This window comes from Penicillium nucicola (genome assembly GCF_028828085.1).
Source record: "Penicillium nucicola strain IBT 29836 chromosome Unknown utg000010l, whole genome shotgun sequence".
Taxonomy (NCBI): Eukaryota; Fungi; Ascomycota; class Eurotiomycetes; order Eurotiales; family Aspergillaceae; genus Penicillium; species Penicillium nucicola.
Genome location: NW_026643134.1, coordinates 70,627 through 87,475, shown reverse-complemented (window position 1 = coordinate 87,475; position 16,849 = coordinate 70,627). Strand labels below are relative to the sequence as shown.

The window sequence follows — 16,849 nt, the reverse complement described above, 5'->3', positions numbered from 1 at the left end:
ACTATCATTCAATTTCCAAGTCAACCTACTTGGCCAGTCGCTCCGTATATTCAGAAATACTTCAATCATGGGTTCTTTCACTCCCCGGCCTGTTGAGTCCCTTCCCAGCGACTCCACTCCCGATTCAATTCTCAACATCCTGTATCGCGATGGCGCGGTAGTCCTTAAAGGTCTCGTGCCTCTCCATTTGATTTCCCAAATCAACGGTGAAATTAGACCATATATGGATGCCGACTACAATAGCGGGCTGGAAGTCTTCGCGAAGCAAACAAAGACTGTTTGTGGACTTGCTGGCAAATCGCCGACTGCGGTCAAATCTATTCTACAGAACCCGAATGTCAAGGCTGTTCTTCATGATGTGCTCGATATTACAACGGAGAGCTGGTGGGGAGAGGCACGTAACAAGTGTGTGTCTCCTCCCCTGTTGAGTTCTTTCTTTACAGTTCGTGTTGGCCCTGGTAGTGCTCGACAGGGCTTGCATCGTGATGATCAGGATCATCACGCAACACATACACATGGAGACCCGAAAGAAACCACCAAGCTGGGTTGTTTTCTTGCAAGTGAGTAGTGCAGTGGAGGTGATCATCATTGAACATGCTAACGTTGGTCTCTTAGCCTCTCCAGTCACCAAGGAAAACGGTGCCACTGAGATTGTTCTTGGCTCCCACGTTTGGGATGACGAGCGCAAACCATCGGTCGAGGAAGTGAGCTACGGAAAGATGGATGTTGGAGACAGCCTTTTGATGCTTGGAAACTGCTATCACGGCGCAGGAGCTAATGTGACCGTCGACTCTTATCGAAGTGTGGTTGTCACTTTGTTCTGTAAAGGCGTTTACCGCCCCGAAGAGAATCAATTCCTGGCAGTCACGACGGAGCAGGCCAAGGAGCTTCCTCACGATGTTCAGGATCTCCTTGGATGGCGAGCCAGTGCGCCATTCTGTGGATGGCATGATCTGGCTCACCCATACCGATTGATTCGCGACGTGGATAATTTGAATTCGGATTTGTTTTAGCTGGCTGTGATGAGCGCAATCAAATGATTGGACGTTGAATTTGGAATTCATACACGCTGGGAATGCATGCTCGTGCAGTAACCGTGTGAAAGCATGTCGATCCTCCCCGCTCGATTCACTGCCGAGGCATCCCTGTTCTATATAAACCCCCGTCACGGGTTCCAACATGCCAGATCAAATACTACAAGTCTTAGCCATGGCCCCTGAAGCATTAATCAAGATCCCAAACTCCTACGAGAGCCTCGATTTGACTCATGTCAAAGTGTCTCACCATCCTGTAGGGAGTCCGGCAGCAACTCCAGTTGTGATAGTGACCTTGAATCGCCCGGAGAAAAACAATGCATTCACACCGCAAATGGCGGATAGTCTAGAGCTCGCATTTCGGACTGTTCATCTGGATCATCGAGTCAAAGTGGTTGTTTTGACAGGAGCTGGGAGGATGTTCTGTGCTGGATCGGATTTGGAGATCGGATTTTCAAATGCAGGGAGAGCTGTGGATTTTCGTGATATGTAAGCTCAAGTCTGGGGAAATTGATCACCTGTTAACATTGTCTCTCAGTGGAGGTCGAGTAGCTTTGGCAATGCACCGGTGTCATAAACCGACGATTGTTGCTTTAAATGGCTCTGCCGTGGGGGTTGGAATGACCATGACTTTGCCGGCAGCTATTCGGTAATGTCGTCGTCTTTTCCTTGGTATAGGATTCCAGGTTTGTGACTAACTCGTTCAGAGTCTGCCACGCAACAAGCAAATATGGATTCGTCTTTACGAGACGCGGTCTGACGATTGAATCTTGCGCCTCCTATTTCCTTCCTCGTCTTCTTGGGCTTTCTCGAGCCATGTCCCTGATATCAACTGGCGGGGTCTATCCCGGATACTCAACATACTTTGGGGACTTGTTCACCGAGGTTCTCCCCAATGCGGCACAGGTCCTCCCCGGGCTCTGGAATTAGCGCAGGAAATCGCAACCAATGTCAGTCCATTGGCATCGTCGATGAGTCGAGCTTTGATGTGGGAGGGCCCTTGTTCGCCCGAGGCAGCGCATCTCCTGGAGTCGCGGGTATTTCACCACATGGCTGGTCAAAGGTAAGTTCCCATCCATTGAGTATAGGAGGAATCTAACATGCAATAGCGACTACAAAGAAGGTGTCAACTCATTTCTTGAAAAGCGTCAAGCCAATTTCCAGTCTGATCCCCATGAGTGCAGTCCTCTGGGGTATCCATGGTGGTCTGAAGTGGATATTAAGGTCGAGCCGAAGAGGTCCAAGATGTGAAAGAGCCTGGTGATAAGCCTTGACCTATTTGAATGCACTTGGATATGAAACTACCCCATATGGTCATATGGCCATGAAACCCTAAGTAAAAGCCCAAGCATCCCTGGGAGATCACGGAGAGGTATGAAAGGAGTATAAAGGGGCAGAAACGATCACCCTCCTTCCCCTCCATTTTAGCCATATTTGTGATTGCATATCCCATGACCATAGAATTCAGTCTTCCCTTTAAAAGGCCAAGTTGACGCACGCTGTGAATAGTTCACTGCGACTGGCCGCCAAGCAACGCTCCTCAGCGGGCGGATACGGCACGTGCAGAGATCATCTACACTCTATACTCCTGCGCTCTCTTGCTTTGCTTGCTTCAAAAACGTAGCATTCCCCCCAAATCTCTCTAGTATGTCTCTCTTCATGTCTCATAATGGCCGAATCTACCCCCCTCCTCTCCTCTCAGGGTGAGGTGTGCAAGGTCCAACATTTTCCTACTACTCTCCGCGGCAAGAAGATCCTCCTTGCGACTGAATCATGGGGTCCTGTCAATGGAGTCAGTCGAACGACGCGCAGTCTGGTGGAGTATCTGCGCGACAACGGTGCAGACTTGATTCTTGTCGCGCCTCACTTCAAAGGCGACTCGAAGCAAAGGGCGACGTCCTGGGAGCGCCGTTTGCCTGGCTGTGCCCTGCCATACAACCCCGATCTGACGGTTGTCTATCCGTTCCAGTTGGCAGATGTCTTTGATCAGTGCTTTGAGCCGGATCTAATTTATTTGGCCAGCCCGGCCTCGCTTGGGTTCCAGATGCTCCTCCAGATCCGCCAGCTGAGATCTCCGCCGCCGGTCTTGCTCAACTTCCAGACGGATCTATCTGCATATGCGGAGATCATGCTGCCTGCACCTTTGGATCAATTCGGTGTGTGGCTCCTGGCTACTGTGCAGGGATTCTTGTTCCGCACCCGCGCCGTCCAGACCATCTTTTATCCCTGCAGCGCCATCCGCCGGTATCTGGAGCGTGCAGGTGCGCCGGTCGACAAACTCGCTCATTTAGGCCGTGGTGTGGACACTACTCTCTTCTCACCGACACAGCGGGACGAATCATATCGGCAACAGATTGCTCCAAACGGCGAGATCATCTTGATCTGTGTCTGTCGCATTGCCCCCGAGAAAGGGTTTGAGTTCCTCGCACAGGTTGTGCAGCGGCTGGCCGCTGACAAAGTGCCCTTCAAGCTGTTGATTGTCGGTGGGAACCGTAACCCAACAGTCGAGAGCAAGGTGCAGCGCCTCTTCGATGGCGTCCGTGATCACATTGTCTTTGCCGGGTTTCTCACTGGGGCTGCTTTGTCCCGCGCCTATGCCTCGGCTGATCTCTTCCTTCATTGCTCTATCACTGAGACATTTGGTCTGGTAGTTCTCGAGGCCATGGCCAGTGGTATTCCCGTCATTGCCCGCGACCAAGGTGGGCCCTCGGATATCATCCTCCATGGACAGACCGGGTACCTGGTCCCACCCCGCGATCTTGAACGTTTCATCGAGTTGGTGAAGAATGTCTCCCATGATACAGTACGACGGGCGACTCTTGCTCTAGCTGCGCGTGAGTATGCCGACAACACCACCTGGGAGAAGATCAACTGTCGGGCCGCTTGGCAAATGGCGGATGCCTTGTCCCATGCCGATCAGGAAGCCCAAGTCCCCCGGCAAGCCACTCGACGGGGAGTGGTGGGATCAATCTTCGAGCAGTTTCGATTAATTCTGGCCGTGGGGTTGGTGTATTTCATGTGGTTGATTTCTGTAGTCCCGTTGATCGTTCATGGGAATCGGTTCCTTCCTCGGGCATGGCAAGCCATCCAGGGACAATTCCAAGGGACTCGTCCCTTGCGCAGTTGAACCTTGGACCCTTTAGTTAACGTTATGACCTACTTAATACTCATGATGAATGATGTCTTGCAGCTTTCCATTAAGTCCATATCAAATCCATACGCGCTGTTTAACCCTACAATCTCACAGGCTCTGTATCCCGGCGAACCAGTACATGTCCCTCTGTGGCCAAGGAGTTCTTGCACGAACGGGCATTCACAAAGTCCGATAGATTGCCCAGGGTGACCTCGGCAATCTCCGACAGCGCCTCGCGTGTGAAGAAGCCCTGATGACCACAGAGGAGGACATTGTGGAAGGTCATCAGACGCATCAACACATCGTCTTCAATGATCTCGCCCGAATGGTCATTGTAGAAGAGCTCGCTTTCTGCCTCGTACACATCCAAGGCTAGTCCCCCCAGCTGCTTGGTTTTGAGTGCTTGAATCACAGCCGTGGTATCGATCAGTCCCCCCCGGGATGTGTTCACCAACAACGACCCCGGCTTGATCTTGGACAACGTCTCCTCATTGATGAGGTGCTTGGTCCCATCGGTGAGCGGACAGTGTAGACTGACGATATCACTCTCCCGCAACAACGTCTCCAGATCGACCACTGTCCCATACTGCTGGAATTCCTCCCCGGCGAACGGATCGTAGGCTAGCAGTCGGCATCCAAAGCCGTGGAAGATGCGCGTGGCGGCGAGCCCGATCCGCCCCACACCGACGATCCCCACGGTCTTGCCATGCAAGGTGTTCCCGAGCAAGCCTTCAATATTGAAGTTGCCCTCGCGAACCCGGTTGTAGGCCCGGTGCGTCTTGCGGTTGAGTGTCTGGATCAGCGCCACTGCAAACTCCGCCACCGCTTCCGGGGAGTACGCGGGGACATTCGCCACGAAGAGGCCTAATTCCTCTGCGGTTCCGAGATTCACATGGTTGTACCCCGCGCAGCGGAGCAGGATGGCTCGGATCCCGTAGGCATGGAGGGCTCTCAGTACGGGCTCATCGAGCGTGTCGTTGACGAAGACACAGACGGCGTCACACCCCCGCGCGAGTGGGACGGTCTCTTCCGATAGGGAGAAGGCGTGGAAGTCAATGGTGCATAGTGACGCGAAAAGCCGGTCGCGCACTTGTTCTAGATAAGTGCGGTCGTATGATTTGGCACTGAATACCGCTAACTTCATGATTGCGTTTGGGGGATTCGGGGTTGGGGAACTGGCAAGGCAGATGCGCCATGTGTGGAAGTATAAGTCATGACGACATCTGGGGTTTCTTCTGCAAGCGGCTCATTTTGGGGGTTGCAGGAGGAAGGTTTCAGAGATCGTACTTTGGGTAGTCCCGACTGCGAGTGTCAACATCACTGTTGTTCTGAAGGTCCCGATCGCCCCGATTCAGGTCAGTCAACGGTCTTGATGATCCGCCACCCCCCCCCCCAATGGGGATGAATCCAACCCGATCTTCACCTCGAAATTCCACTAGAACATTTCCACTCCTTCCTTCCCCTTTGGGCTAGCTTCGAAGGGGGCGGAAATTGGCAACCGCCGCACGCTGATTGGCCAGGGATGTGTCATCTCCGCGGGGCTCCGGAAATGGACTTGACCCGAACGGTTTACCCGGGCCGAGGGACAGTCTGCACCAATCAGGAGAGTGCGTCCGCAGGTCACCCAATCACAGGGCTCTGATAAGACGCAACGCCACCAACCGCCTGATTGGTCATTAGCTTCCCGCTAGTGAAGCGTCGGGAATGTGGCTATTTGATATGCCGGTCAGGCTGGTTCAGCATACTGTCGAATGTGCTTTTGTAGCAAGTCGGGAGAATTCAAATGAAGGGATCTGAATCTACAGTATGGCCGTACAGTTGACCTCTTTCAAATGACCAAAAATGAGCACGGTGACCCCAACATGGATGGCCCACTAAATTAAGTGGTTCAGTGGGGAGAGGAGATAGTTCCGCTTAGGGAAACCCGTCGTGCTTCATGGATAGTAACCGGTCTGCATCCTAGCATCCTAGCCCAGCATCCCAGCCCAGTAGTGTATAAGCCCTGTAGCCCGGTAGAGTAGAACCCCTAGTACGTTCGATCTCCAAACGTAAGAAGCGGTCAATGATTTCTATCCAAGTACGGGGTACCTGGAGATGGCCGGCGGCGTAGTATTCAAGCCAAGTAGAGATACATCGGCTCACCTCCTTTTGGGTTACTTATTGAGCCGCTTTTCTTCTTTTCTTCTGCACTTCTGCTGTTCTGCTCTTCTACTCTGCTACTCTGCTACTCTGCTACTCTTCTACTCTTCTACTCTCGTCGTCTCTGCACTCGGGACCATACAAGACTACTCTTGACAATAGTTCCAACGTCCCGTCCCCACTGTTCTCGGCCACTTACCGTGCATTTATTTCTCCCTCCCCCCGGCTGAACGGCCTTTTCGCCTCCAGATCGCCGATTATTCGAATTCCCGCTTTTTTGCCCCTCAAGGACTCCAAATGTGCTGGGCGTTTTGCCGCTCTTCACTCATCTTCGGCTCCATTTAACTTAACTGGACCGACGTCGCCTACTTCGTCTATTCCGCCCATTCTACTTCATCCTCTCCTCAGCACCTGCATCTCACTTCCCACTTCTCTTCCTCCTTACTTGCATCTCCACCAATCATGGCTACTCACGTCTTGACCTCGACCAACCTCCCGGCCAACCAGATCTCGGTTTATGGCCAACCATCGCCGACCAACTCGTCCACCAACTCGGTCCACAATTCGGCCTCCAATACTCCTACCAATAATTCTCCCACTTCGCCGCAACTCACCACGGCCTCTCTGCACCAGCTCCCGTTGCAGTCCCGCCAGCTGCGTCCGCCCAAGGGCCCTCTCTATGTCCCGGCTGCACTCCGCCCGACCGAGCGCCCTCAGAAGTCATCTCCCATGACTCCACCGCGTAGCGTGCATGGGTCTCTCGACAGCCTCAGTGAAGACGCCGCGGAACCCCTGAGCCGTCGCTTCACCATGGAGAGCCACACCAGCAATATCAGCAAGTCTGCTCAGCACGAGTGGATGAAGAACGAGTCCCTCGGGGAGGTGACCGGTCTGCCGACCCGTGAACACTGGAAAGTGAGTATCTCCGTCTTGCCGTCTTTCCGTCTCTCTTTATAGACAGCGGAGTCGATGGCGCACATACCCTCCCAAATGCCGTGTGCGCTCGTCATTCAATGGCGTGCCTCGTCCAGAAATGACAACACAGCTAACTTTTTTTTCTCCTGCAGGCGGACTCTGCTTCTTCCAACTGTGATTCTCCTACCTGTCGTTCGTCGTTTGGTATCTTCCTTCGTCGCCACCACTGCCGTCACTGCGGTCATGTCTTCTGCGCCTCTCACACGCCTCACCTGGTTCCGCTGGACCAGAACGCCCGCTTCCACCCCGAAGGTGAGCCTTCGCGTGCCTGCGACCTCTGCTGGAGTGCCCACCAGCGGTGGGAGGAGAACCGCTCCGAAAGTCTGAACAAGATCCAGAGCAACATGGATGCGCAGCAGACGGGTGTCGCTGTTCCCAACTCGGCCGAGGACGACACCAACCCCGAGGACCCCAAGGGTCAGACGGCCGAGGTCGCCGCCTCGGTGCCCCGTGACTGGAACTGGAGCACCTTCTGATTGCATTTCGGGTTGTAGCCAGCAGGCCTGCTGCAGCGCATCTACTTCATCTTCATTTCTCGTCATGCTTTCTACGTGACTTCTTTGTTCTTTGCTTGGCGACGGATTTCGGCGTTCAACGGACTCTTGGTCAAGGGTATTGTTTCTGCTTCTTTATGCTTTCTTACGGTCTCTGATACGCATCATGTCTAGAGGGCTTTTTACCAGCCCTTCACGACTCGGTCGCTTCTTGTTTTCTTTTTTTGCTCTCTTGTCTTTACCTTTGCCTTTGCTTGCGATGTTCCGGATACCCAGCCGACTCACTGAGCGGCGATTTCATTTGATTTGTTTCACTGGTCTTTGAACCATGTTGGGGATGGACTTTTCACCCCTTTGATCTAGTTGAATTTACTTTGAATCCAACTCTTGAATTTGACCATTGCTAGTAGATTGTAGAATTCCAATAACGTGAGAGGTCTCATTGTAAAGATAATCGATGAAACATCCCACGATGCTCGATACCCTCCTCATACCATGTCCCCAACGCCTCTTCGGTCTCAAACCCCAGTCTGGCGTACATCCGCTCCACATCGACCTGCGCATGGACAAGCACGAGACCTTTCCACAGCGGAGCACTCTCCCGCTCCGCCTTGAATGCTGCTGCAGCCTCGTCTATCTCCGCTGCATGCACAGCCGCCCACTCCAACGCCGTCTCCACTAATCGCCGCCCAAGTCCGAGGCCGCGGTACTCGGGCATGATCGCCACCCGAGTCAGTTTGATACAGGGTTCGTGTGCCCAGTCATACACCACTTCTCCTGGCTGTGCGGTCTCTGCTGTCTCTGGGTTGGTGACTTGGGAATGTGGTAGCTGCGGTGGGGGAACCAGTCGAATGACCCCCACTGGTGTGGCCCCGTCGTAGATGACCCAATGCCAGCTCCGCGTGTCGTCGCTGTCGATCTCGGCTTCTGCGGAACATTTCTGTTCGTCTACGAAGACGTGCATGCGGATTTTCATTGCATCGTTGAAGGTGGTGGGGTTGTTGTTGGAGATAGTGGGGAGGTCCAGTTTTACCGGCCCTGGTGGTGGTTGGATTAATGTGCTGAAATGAGGATTGGGTGCCATTGGAAGGGTTTGAATGGATCTGAGGAAGCTGTTCAGGGGTGAATTCCAAACGAGTGGGAAGTTGTGTATGGGGGGCAGAAGATCGGAGCGGAGCTGTCCCCGTTACAGTATATACATACACTGACGGAGTGTCGGACAAGAGTTTCGACAAGAAGCAGGACTACAATGCGCTCATGACAGCCGATGATATCCCAATACCAAGCTGTTCTCTACTAAATGGTCACCACTAGAGCATAGAGAGTAGACAGAGTAGACAGAGTCCAGAGAGCCCGTGATAAACATCCACAGTGCAAACAAAACAAACTATTTTTGATTTGTCGGAAATCCTCGACTTTTCCTCCAGTCAACACTCAACCCAATGTCCCTCTACTTTGATGCGGTCGCTATTCTGACCGCGCCCTCTTCGGGTGGCTCGTTCAAGTCGAGAATCTACAGTGCCCGTAATCTGCGCGCAACTCCGGCGCAGATCTATGCGCTGACCACCGAGGCCGCAAAATGGGACACCGTACTGGCCGAGGTTATCGATAAAGCAGGCATTCTGGCCCTCGAACGCAAAGTGAGATGGATCTTCAGAGACCACTTGAGATATCTGCTGACTGACCAAGTGATCTTTTTTTCTAGCTTTCTCCTCTTCTCGCTCTTCTCCTCGTCCATGACCACCTGCTCGCGAAAAAAGGCATTGCTGCCCCCGCGGCGCACCCGCTCCGTCAGGCTATTGAGCGTCACAAGGTTCGACTCAAGGCCGAGTTTACTAAGGCCCGTGTTCGTCGTGGATGCGCCTCGGTGCAACAATTGAAGGCGGCGGTGATCCGTGAGAAGCGCGAAGCAGATGGCACCAGCCACTTTGTTTACCCGCGCTGGGTGCGCATCAACAACATTCGGACTACCTTGGACGAGCAGCTGAGCACTACGTTCAAGTCGTATCGACGGGTAGACAGCCTGGCCGCATTGGCTTCGGAAGACGAGCTGGAAAGCCGCAAGCCGGAGCCTAGGTTGTATCTCGATCCGAATATCCCGGATTTGGTGGCTGTGCCCTTTGGTGCGGATTTTACTGCATCGGCGGCATACAAAAATGGAGAGATCATCCTGCAAGACAAAGCGTCGTGCTTTCCAGCATACCTGTTGTTGGGTGACCGTGGGCCGCAAGACCCATGGCAGGGTGATTTGGTTGATGGATGTGCTGCACCAGGCAACAAGACCACCCACATGGCTTCATTGCTAGCGAAGCAAAAGAGCAAGAAAAACAAACAAAGAATCTTTTCGATGGACGCATCGGCCATGCGTTCCAAAACCCTGCAAAAGATGGTTGGCCTGGCCGGGGCTGACTCGATGGTCAATGTACTCCCGGGTCAGGACTTCCTAGCTCTTGACCCGGAAGATCCTCAATTCGAGAAGGTGACCGGATTACTGCTTGATCCTAGTTGCTCTGGTAGCGGCATCATTGGTCGTGACGATGTTCCTCAACTCACACTGCCTGCTGCTCCACCATCCTATGCCCCCAAGTCACAGGGCCAGAAGCGCAAGCGCCAGGCAGAAGACCAGGAAGCGGATGGCGAACAGTCCAAAGCTATCCCTGGAGCCCCGCAGGTCTCACCGACGGACGAAAACGATATTCCTGATGGAACAATCGATCCGCAGCGGCTCACCAAGCTATCAAGCATTCAAGCTCGTATTGTTGAACACGCTCTGAGCTTCCCAAATGCGACACATGTCACTTACAGTACTTGTTCCATCCACCTAATTGAGAACGAAGGTGTTGTGGCCCGTATTCTGGCGTCAGAGGTTGCACAGGAGCGTGGCTGGCGTCTCCTGCGCCGAGATGAGCAGCCAGAGGGCATGCGCCGGTGGAACAAGCGAGGTGTTCGCGAGGAGAAGCCCAAGGATGGGGAAACCGGACCATCAGGTACAGTTGATCTTCCTGATGAGGCACTAGAGGCCTGTATCCGCTCTTGGCAAGGTGATGCCGAGGGATTGGGAGGTTTTTTCGTTGCTGGATTCATCCGTGACCCCGATCATGCTGTGGCAGCCCCAGCTACTCGCAAGGAAGAGTCTCGGAAGAAGAAAAAACAGAAGCAGGAGCCGAAGCAGGAACAGGAATCCGTTGACAAAGATGAAGATGAAGACGAAGACGAAGAATGGGGTGGATTCTCAGATTAGATTGAATCTTATTAATGCAGGCATCTAGTACCAAAAGTCATGAAACCTGCTTGATACCACACACATTTATATCGCAAAGTGTTTTATAGCATATCTAAAGGAACGTCCGCGACCGGTTCCGAACTTGCTGCTTGGAATAGACGTCCAATTTGACCGCAACCAAAATAGCTTCAAGCGCACCTGTAGCTCCGGTTTGTAACTCCACTCGCCATTGTCCGGTTCGAACAACCCAGGCATCAAGGGTATGCTCTGATCGCCGACGCTTAGCCGGAGGCGTGCCATCATCATTGTCCGCCTTTGGTCCTAACAAGGCGACATATTGAGAGTCTTGTTGGCCATCCACTGTCAAGTCAGTTTCTCGATCGATACGAATATTGATGGGGGTAGGTCCCAATGGTAGATGAGAATCGGGCAAATTCATCTTTTTGGCTATGGCCTGTAATAGACCGGCGAATCTTTGTTTCGCGAGACCTATGAAATTGGTGCGCATATTGGCTGCATCGACCAAGCTGGACTCGTCACCGATTTCTACTACCAGGTCGGCCGCCTTCTCATCCACAAAAGGGCGTGCATACGTGACTCTGCCACCAGTCTCGGTAGCATTATACACAAACCGTAGGCCTGACGGTCGCACATCCTCAAGTCGGATGGTAATCTCAGATCGTTGACTGAAGGGATTGGCTGTAATCTGATGCGCGATTAACCGCTGCTCCAAGCCACGTAAGTGGAAGTAACGACAATCGCGTAGGAGAGCCGCTCGATGATCTGCGTTCCGAATATGCAATGGATATCCACGCAGCATATGAAGCAGTTCATTGAAGATATCTGCAGATCGATTCGGTACACTTGGGGGTACAATGGCCGGAGGGCGCAAAAGACCTTGACGGTCCAAACCAGGGAATACCTCGGACGGTGATGCGAAGAAGGCGGCGAACCCGAGAGTGAAGAAATTAGGCGAGTCACCAGGACTGGAGAAGATATCACGGGGGATCTGGAAGTGACGATCGCCGATTTCGATAAAGCACTCGGCCTCGAAGAGCTGTGACATTAATCGCGGTACTGGCTGGTCAGCTTGTGCACTCAGAAGAGTGGTCACCAGAGCTTACATGTATAGAATTGCGCATCTGCGAAGAGTTTCACGAATTGCGCGCCATCCTGTGGCCGGACATGGTAGCCTGCCGCGTATCAGTCTCCGTCACCTCTGCCTTTGAAAGCGCATGTACCCTGGAGATGCCTCGCAATCTCACGGAACGTAGTGGGATCACGATCGATATAGAGAGTTCTGATATTGGCGACATCGTGATTCTGGTTTAACTGATCCTCGAAAAAGCGCGAAAAGTAGGATGGAGCTGTTTGGGTCAGATCGAAACAGACGTGTTGAGTTTGGGACACCCTCACCATCGGAGGCAATTGAGGCACCCGAGAGACGAAATAGCTCGGAGCCAATCTGTATAGAAAAGACCTTTTCCGAGGGGAGCGTGCAGGCCATGATGTGTGAAGGAGCGAAGTTGGAGAGCGGAACGATCCAATGCTCTTGGCATCACGTCAGGGCCATTGGTCACGTTGGAACTTTTCTTCTCTTCTCTCTGTTCTGGTTACTCTCTCTGCCCTCTCTGGTCTTGAGCTTCATGTGCAGACTGTACAGTCCATTGACTGTATATCGTACTCGCTACATAAACCCTCATTAGCTTCGGCTCTTTCAGCTCGGCATTTCACATGGCTCTGGAGCTCGGCTGCCGAGCTTACGAGCTTCACCGAAACCGTCGATCTCTTCCAACAGACAATGAAGATTGCCCTTCAAAAGCAATTCATGACCGTTGACTGGGCCCAACAGACCCGCCTTGCACTACATTGAACCATGCCTCTCCACAACCGAGGCTACCCCAGATCTCTGGAGTGTTGAGTTCGCATGGAGTTTCTGCCAATGACAGCCTGGAACAGTTTACACTTGTACATGTTGGGAAGAGGGGACTAGCAGATCTTTTTTTTTTTTACTATTTATTCTCGTCCCCACCAGTCTGAACCTCTGTATCTAAGATACAATCATGTCCCTTGAAACAACTACCCCCAAAGTGATCCCGCTACCTCCAGCGCCCTCCGATGACTACTTCTCGGAGTTGCAATGGAAGACACTATTCGCTCTGGCCGATGCTGTCATCCCCTCTATCCACAATGCTGCAACAACCAAATCATCGTCCAAAAAAGTCATCACAGATGCAGAGTGGAATTCAACCGTTTCCAACCTGTCTAACATGATCGGTGGGCCCGATGCCACAAAGATCGCAACTCAGTATCTACATGAGGATGTGTCTTCGAATCCAGTCTTCCGCGGTATCGTGGTACGCACCTTGGGCAACTATGTGCACGACGAGGGACGGAACGGGTTCGGCGCGATTATGAATGCGCTAAACACCCGCGCGGGCTCATTAATCTTGACCGGCTCAACAACTCCCATCCAGGACCAATCGATTGAATTTCGGGAGAGAATTTTCCGCGGATGGGAGACTTCGCGATTGCCTCCAATGCGTAAGGTCTACCGAGGACTCTCTGCCATTGTAAAGAAATCCTGGGCTATGAGCAGCCCGACCATCGGATCTGTTCTGGGTTTCCCACGAGTTCCTGTCCACGGAAAGCCGGCTGACGGCTTTGAATATGAATTTTTGCAATTTCCCCCAGGTAACGAGCTGGAAACAATCGAGACGGATGTTGTTATCATCGGAAGTGGCTGCGGTGGAAGTGTAACAGCTAAGAATCTGGCCGAAGCAGGTCATCGCGTGCTAGTTGTCGAAAAGTCCTATTCTTACCCGTCCAGCGTGTTCCCCATGGAACCAAGTGAGGGTTACACTAATATGTTCGAAAGTGGAGGTGCTGTCTTCAGCGACGATAGTACCATGGCAGTTCTTGCAGGTTCTACCTGGGGAGGTGGTGGCACCGTGAACTGGTCCGCCGCTTTACAAACCCAGGGATATGTCAGACAGGAATGGGCCGATACCGGTCTGCCCTTTTTCACCTCTCTCGACTTTCAGAGGAGTCTCGATCGCGTCTGTGACCGTATGGGCGTTAATACCGAAAATGTGCAGCATAACCAGCAGAACAATGTCATCTTGGAGGGTGCGCGAAAGCTGGGCTATGCAGCCAATACGGTACCTCAAAATACTGGACACGGTGAGCACTATTGCGGGTACTGCACGCTGGGATGCCACTCAACAGGCAAGAAAGGCCCAACAGAATCATTTCTCGCAGATGCAGCCCAGGCCGGTGCTACATTCATGGAAGGGTTTCAGGCCGACAAGGTGCTATTTACCAAGGTCAATAATAAGCAGGTTGCTTCCGGTGTCGAAGGAGTTTGGAAATCGCGGGATTTCTACTTGGGACTCAGCGGTCCCGGCGTTGTTCAACGCAGAATCATTATCAAGGCTAAAAAAGTCGTTGTGTCGGCTGGCACCTTGCAAAGTCCTCTACTGTTGCTGCGCAGTGGTCTGAAGAATTCTCAGATTGGTCGTAATCTCTATCTCCATCCAGGTGAGTCATTACAATCCCACCCGGTGCGTATTGTAAACACTAACATTTTCCAGTCATCGGGGGTGGTGCTATCTTTGACAAAGACACCCGCCCTTGGGAAGGCTCTGCATTGACAACGGTGGTGAACGAGTTCGAAGATCTTGATGGAAATGGACATGGCGCGAAGATTGAGTCGGCATCAATGTTGCCCTCCGTTTTCAACCCACTATTCCCCTGGCGAGGAGGACTGGAGTACAAGTTGTGGGCGGCCAATATGCGCCGCACCACCAGCTTTATTACACTGACTAAAGAGCGCGACCCTGGGCGTGTATATCCCGATCCCATCGATGGAAGAGTTCGCGTGGATTACACCATATCAGCATTTGACCGCAAGCACATTGTGGAGGCCCTAATCGCTAGCGCCAAGATTGCCTTCATTTCGGGCGCCAATGAATTCCACACAACCTACCGCGACCTCGATCCCTTCATCCGGCCTGAAGCCTCTGATCCAAATGCCCCCGAGGGCACCAATGACGCAGCCTTGCAAAATTGGATTGCAGAGCTTCGTCGGAAGTCGCCTTTGAATCCCGAGCGTGGCTTATTCGCCAGTGCACACCAGATGGGAACCTGTCGTATGGGCGAATCCCCCAAGTCAAGCGTTGTGGACCCGACCTGTCAAGTCTGGGGTGCAGACGGCTTATACGTTGTTGATGCCTCAGTGTTCCCCAGCGCAAGCGGTGTAAATCCCATGGTCACCAATATGGCTATTGCAGATTGGGCCAGTCGAAACCTCGCAGAGAAATTGGGATCAGTCCCAGGTGCCGTCATGGCTCGACTGTGAACCTCTGGGTCCAATGCATTTCGGTACCCTCGTTTTACTTCACGAAGCGCTTCACAGCTAGTATTTTCATAGCATGATTGTTCCTACTCTCTTGTTGACATCTGATTCAGCCAGGCCGAACCCGTTGGATTCTTTGGCTATGTAATGTAATCCTTGGTATCTCTTCTTCAAATGAGTTTTGAACCCCGGTGAGGCTGACGCTTTTTGAGAAAGTTCTTCTCACCAAAGGCCTGCTTGACACCTTCAGACTCGAGGTTGCGTTCGTACCCGCCAATGGTGATGGGGTACTTCTGGCGCATTTCCGCATCGATGACCATGGCGAAGCACCGGACAAGAGCAGAGGCAACGGTGATATTCGCCATACTCCGCTTCTCTTTCCCGGCAAACCAGGTGCGTCACAGGGTCCAAGATCTCACCGTGTGCATAGCAGGTCCACTGGCAGATGGTGGCGCGCTCAGCAGGGATCCCCAGCTTTTACCTTCATGACCCGAGGACTAGCTTGATAGGAGTAAATAGTGCCGAATAGTGCCATGGTGGTTGTGTATGAGCTCAAGTGGCTGAATCCAGGGAACGAGTTATACGGGGTGGAATCAGGTGGAATTTGTTTTCTAAGCGCATGATAGAACCTTGGAAGATATACCAGAGTATACGATATTATAGCTGTATCGCCTGCCCAAGAATCGCCTCAACGGTAGTGGATCTAGTTGACATTGAACTCCGACATTTTGACTAGAATGAGTTCTTTCCCGAACTACAGTATACCCTACAACCCCTCGAGGCTGTTAGTTCAAATGTTCGCCTATTGTATGTGATATCCTTTTAGCAATTAACTCTGTTTATTACGCTGGGGCTAGGTGAAGCTTCGGGGTTTGACCTGGATGGTGGACAGAAGAATTGAAACTGGTACTAGGAGTACCGTCGTCGTCGTGGACAGAAACACGACAATTACCGAGACAGGGTCGATCGAAATGAGCAACACCCCCGGCCACAGCCCATCCCACCGCGCATCCCCCAGCAGCGGGAGCCAATGTTCGTCAATAGTTCCGCTCTGGTTGCTGCGTGGGAGCAATACTTGACTCCGGGTTGGATTCTGACGAATGCAACGTAATGTAACAAAGGGATCATAAGAAAATAGAGAACATGACTCAAATAGAGCTAGATTACCATGCTAAAAAGACTATCGATTTGAACTACAATTCTCTATTTCCTACCTTGATCTCTCCATCTCACTTTTGTTTCATCATTTCCCTTCATGATCCCCAACCCATTGACCAAAAATCACCGAGGTCCACCGGATAAAGGTTCATGCGCATCAGTCAACCCTCGATCAGCTGTCACCCGCTCTTGAGCATTTGGGGGTGGCTTGTTAGTTCTACTCCCTTTAGCCTATTGACAGGTGTCAACATGGATAAATCTATCACGTAGAGAAGAGAGAGCATGCAGAGAGCAGAGGGTCGAGAAAGCGAAAGAAAAGGAGTGTAAAGACTACAG

At 52.3% G+C, this 16,849-nt stretch overlaps 10 protein-coding genes across 10 annotated transcripts; 6 read left to right on the top strand and 4 right to left on the bottom strand.

The window, feature by feature from the left end:
• Nucleotides 1-67: 67 nt before the first annotated feature.
• Nucleotides 68-1,013, top strand: N7511_008554 (phytanoyl-CoA dioxygenase family protein; the record flags this gene model as incomplete). Its single annotated transcript, XM_057130931.1, has 2 exons — nt 68-560; nt 616-1,013. 2 exons carry the CDS (start codon nt 68-70, stop codon nt 1,011-1,013), a joined length of 891 nt encoding a protein of 296 aa, XP_056978919.1.
• Nucleotides 1,014-1,209: 196 nt separating this feature from the next.
• N7511_008553 (Enoyl-CoA hydratase AKT3-1) lies at nt 1,210-2,285 on the top strand (the record flags this gene model as incomplete). The annotated part of the gene is made up of 5 exons (XM_057130930.1): nt 1,210-1,523; nt 1,573-1,683; nt 1,742-1,919; nt 1,970-2,097; nt 2,144-2,285. The coding sequence occupies 5 exons, from the start codon at nt 1,210-1,212 to the stop codon at nt 2,283-2,285; spliced, it is 873 nt and encodes a 290-aa protein (XP_056978918.1).
• Nucleotides 2,286-2,703: 418 nt separating this feature from the next.
• N7511_008552 (glycosyltransferase family 4 protein) lies at nt 2,704-4,161 on the top strand (the record flags this gene model as incomplete). The annotated part of the gene is made up of 1 exon (XM_057130929.1): nt 2,704-4,161. The coding sequence occupies one exon, from the start codon at nt 2,704-2,706 to the stop codon at nt 4,159-4,161; it is 1,458 nt and encodes a 485-aa protein (XP_056978917.1).
• A 106-nt stretch (nt 4,162-4,267) lies between these two features.
• Nucleotides 4,268-5,311, bottom strand: N7511_008551 (2-hydroxyacid dehydrogenase; the record flags this gene model as incomplete). The annotated part of the gene is made up of 1 exon (XM_057130928.1): nt 4,268-5,311. One exon carries the CDS (start codon nt 5,309-5,311, stop codon nt 4,268-4,270), a length of 1,044 nt encoding a protein of 347 aa, XP_056978916.1.
• A 1,457-nt stretch (nt 5,312-6,768) lies between these two features.
• N7511_008550 (FYVE zinc finger domain-containing protein) lies at nt 6,769-7,757 on the top strand (the record flags this gene model as incomplete). The annotated part of the gene is made up of 2 exons (XM_057130927.1): nt 6,769-7,221; nt 7,374-7,757. 2 exons carry the CDS (start codon nt 6,769-6,771, stop codon nt 7,755-7,757), a joined length of 837 nt encoding a protein of 278 aa, XP_056978915.1.
• Nucleotides 7,758-8,214: 457 nt separating this feature from the next.
• Nucleotides 8,215-8,859, bottom strand: N7511_008549 (GNAT family N-acetyltransferase; the record flags this gene model as incomplete). Its single annotated transcript, XM_057130926.1, has 1 exon — nt 8,215-8,859. One exon carries the CDS (start codon nt 8,857-8,859, stop codon nt 8,215-8,217), a length of 645 nt encoding a protein of 214 aa, XP_056978914.1.
• Nucleotides 8,860-9,217: 358 nt separating this feature from the next.
• Nucleotides 9,218-11,016, top strand: N7511_008548 (rRNA (cytosine-C5-)-methyltransferase RCM1; the record flags this gene model as incomplete). Its single annotated transcript, XM_057130925.1, has 2 exons — nt 9,218-9,415; nt 9,481-11,016. The coding sequence occupies 2 exons, from the start codon at nt 9,218-9,220 to the stop codon at nt 11,014-11,016; spliced, it is 1,734 nt and encodes a 577-aa protein (XP_056978913.1).
• Nucleotides 11,017-11,110: 94 nt separating this feature from the next.
• N7511_008547 (uncharacterized protein) lies at nt 11,111-12,505 on the bottom strand (the record flags this gene model as incomplete). The annotated part of the gene is made up of 4 exons (XM_057130924.1): nt 11,111-12,075; nt 12,123-12,191; nt 12,240-12,365; nt 12,415-12,505. The coding sequence occupies 4 exons, from the start codon at nt 12,503-12,505 to the stop codon at nt 11,111-11,113; spliced, it is 1,251 nt and encodes a 416-aa protein (XP_056978912.1).
• Nucleotides 12,506-13,061: 556 nt separating this feature from the next.
• On the top strand, nt 13,062-15,358 carry N7511_008546 (uncharacterized protein; the record flags this gene model as incomplete). Its single annotated transcript, XM_057130923.1, has 2 exons — nt 13,062-14,538; nt 14,592-15,358. 2 exons carry the CDS (start codon nt 13,062-13,064, stop codon nt 15,356-15,358), a joined length of 2,244 nt encoding a protein of 747 aa, XP_056978911.1.
• A 167-nt stretch (nt 15,359-15,525) lies between these two features.
• Nucleotides 15,526-15,720, bottom strand: N7511_008545 (uncharacterized protein; the record flags this gene model as incomplete). Its single annotated transcript, XM_057130922.1, has 1 exon — nt 15,526-15,720. One exon carries the CDS (start codon nt 15,718-15,720, stop codon nt 15,526-15,528), a length of 195 nt encoding a protein of 64 aa, XP_056978910.1.
• Between the last annotated feature and the right edge of the window lie 1,129 nt (nt 15,721-16,849).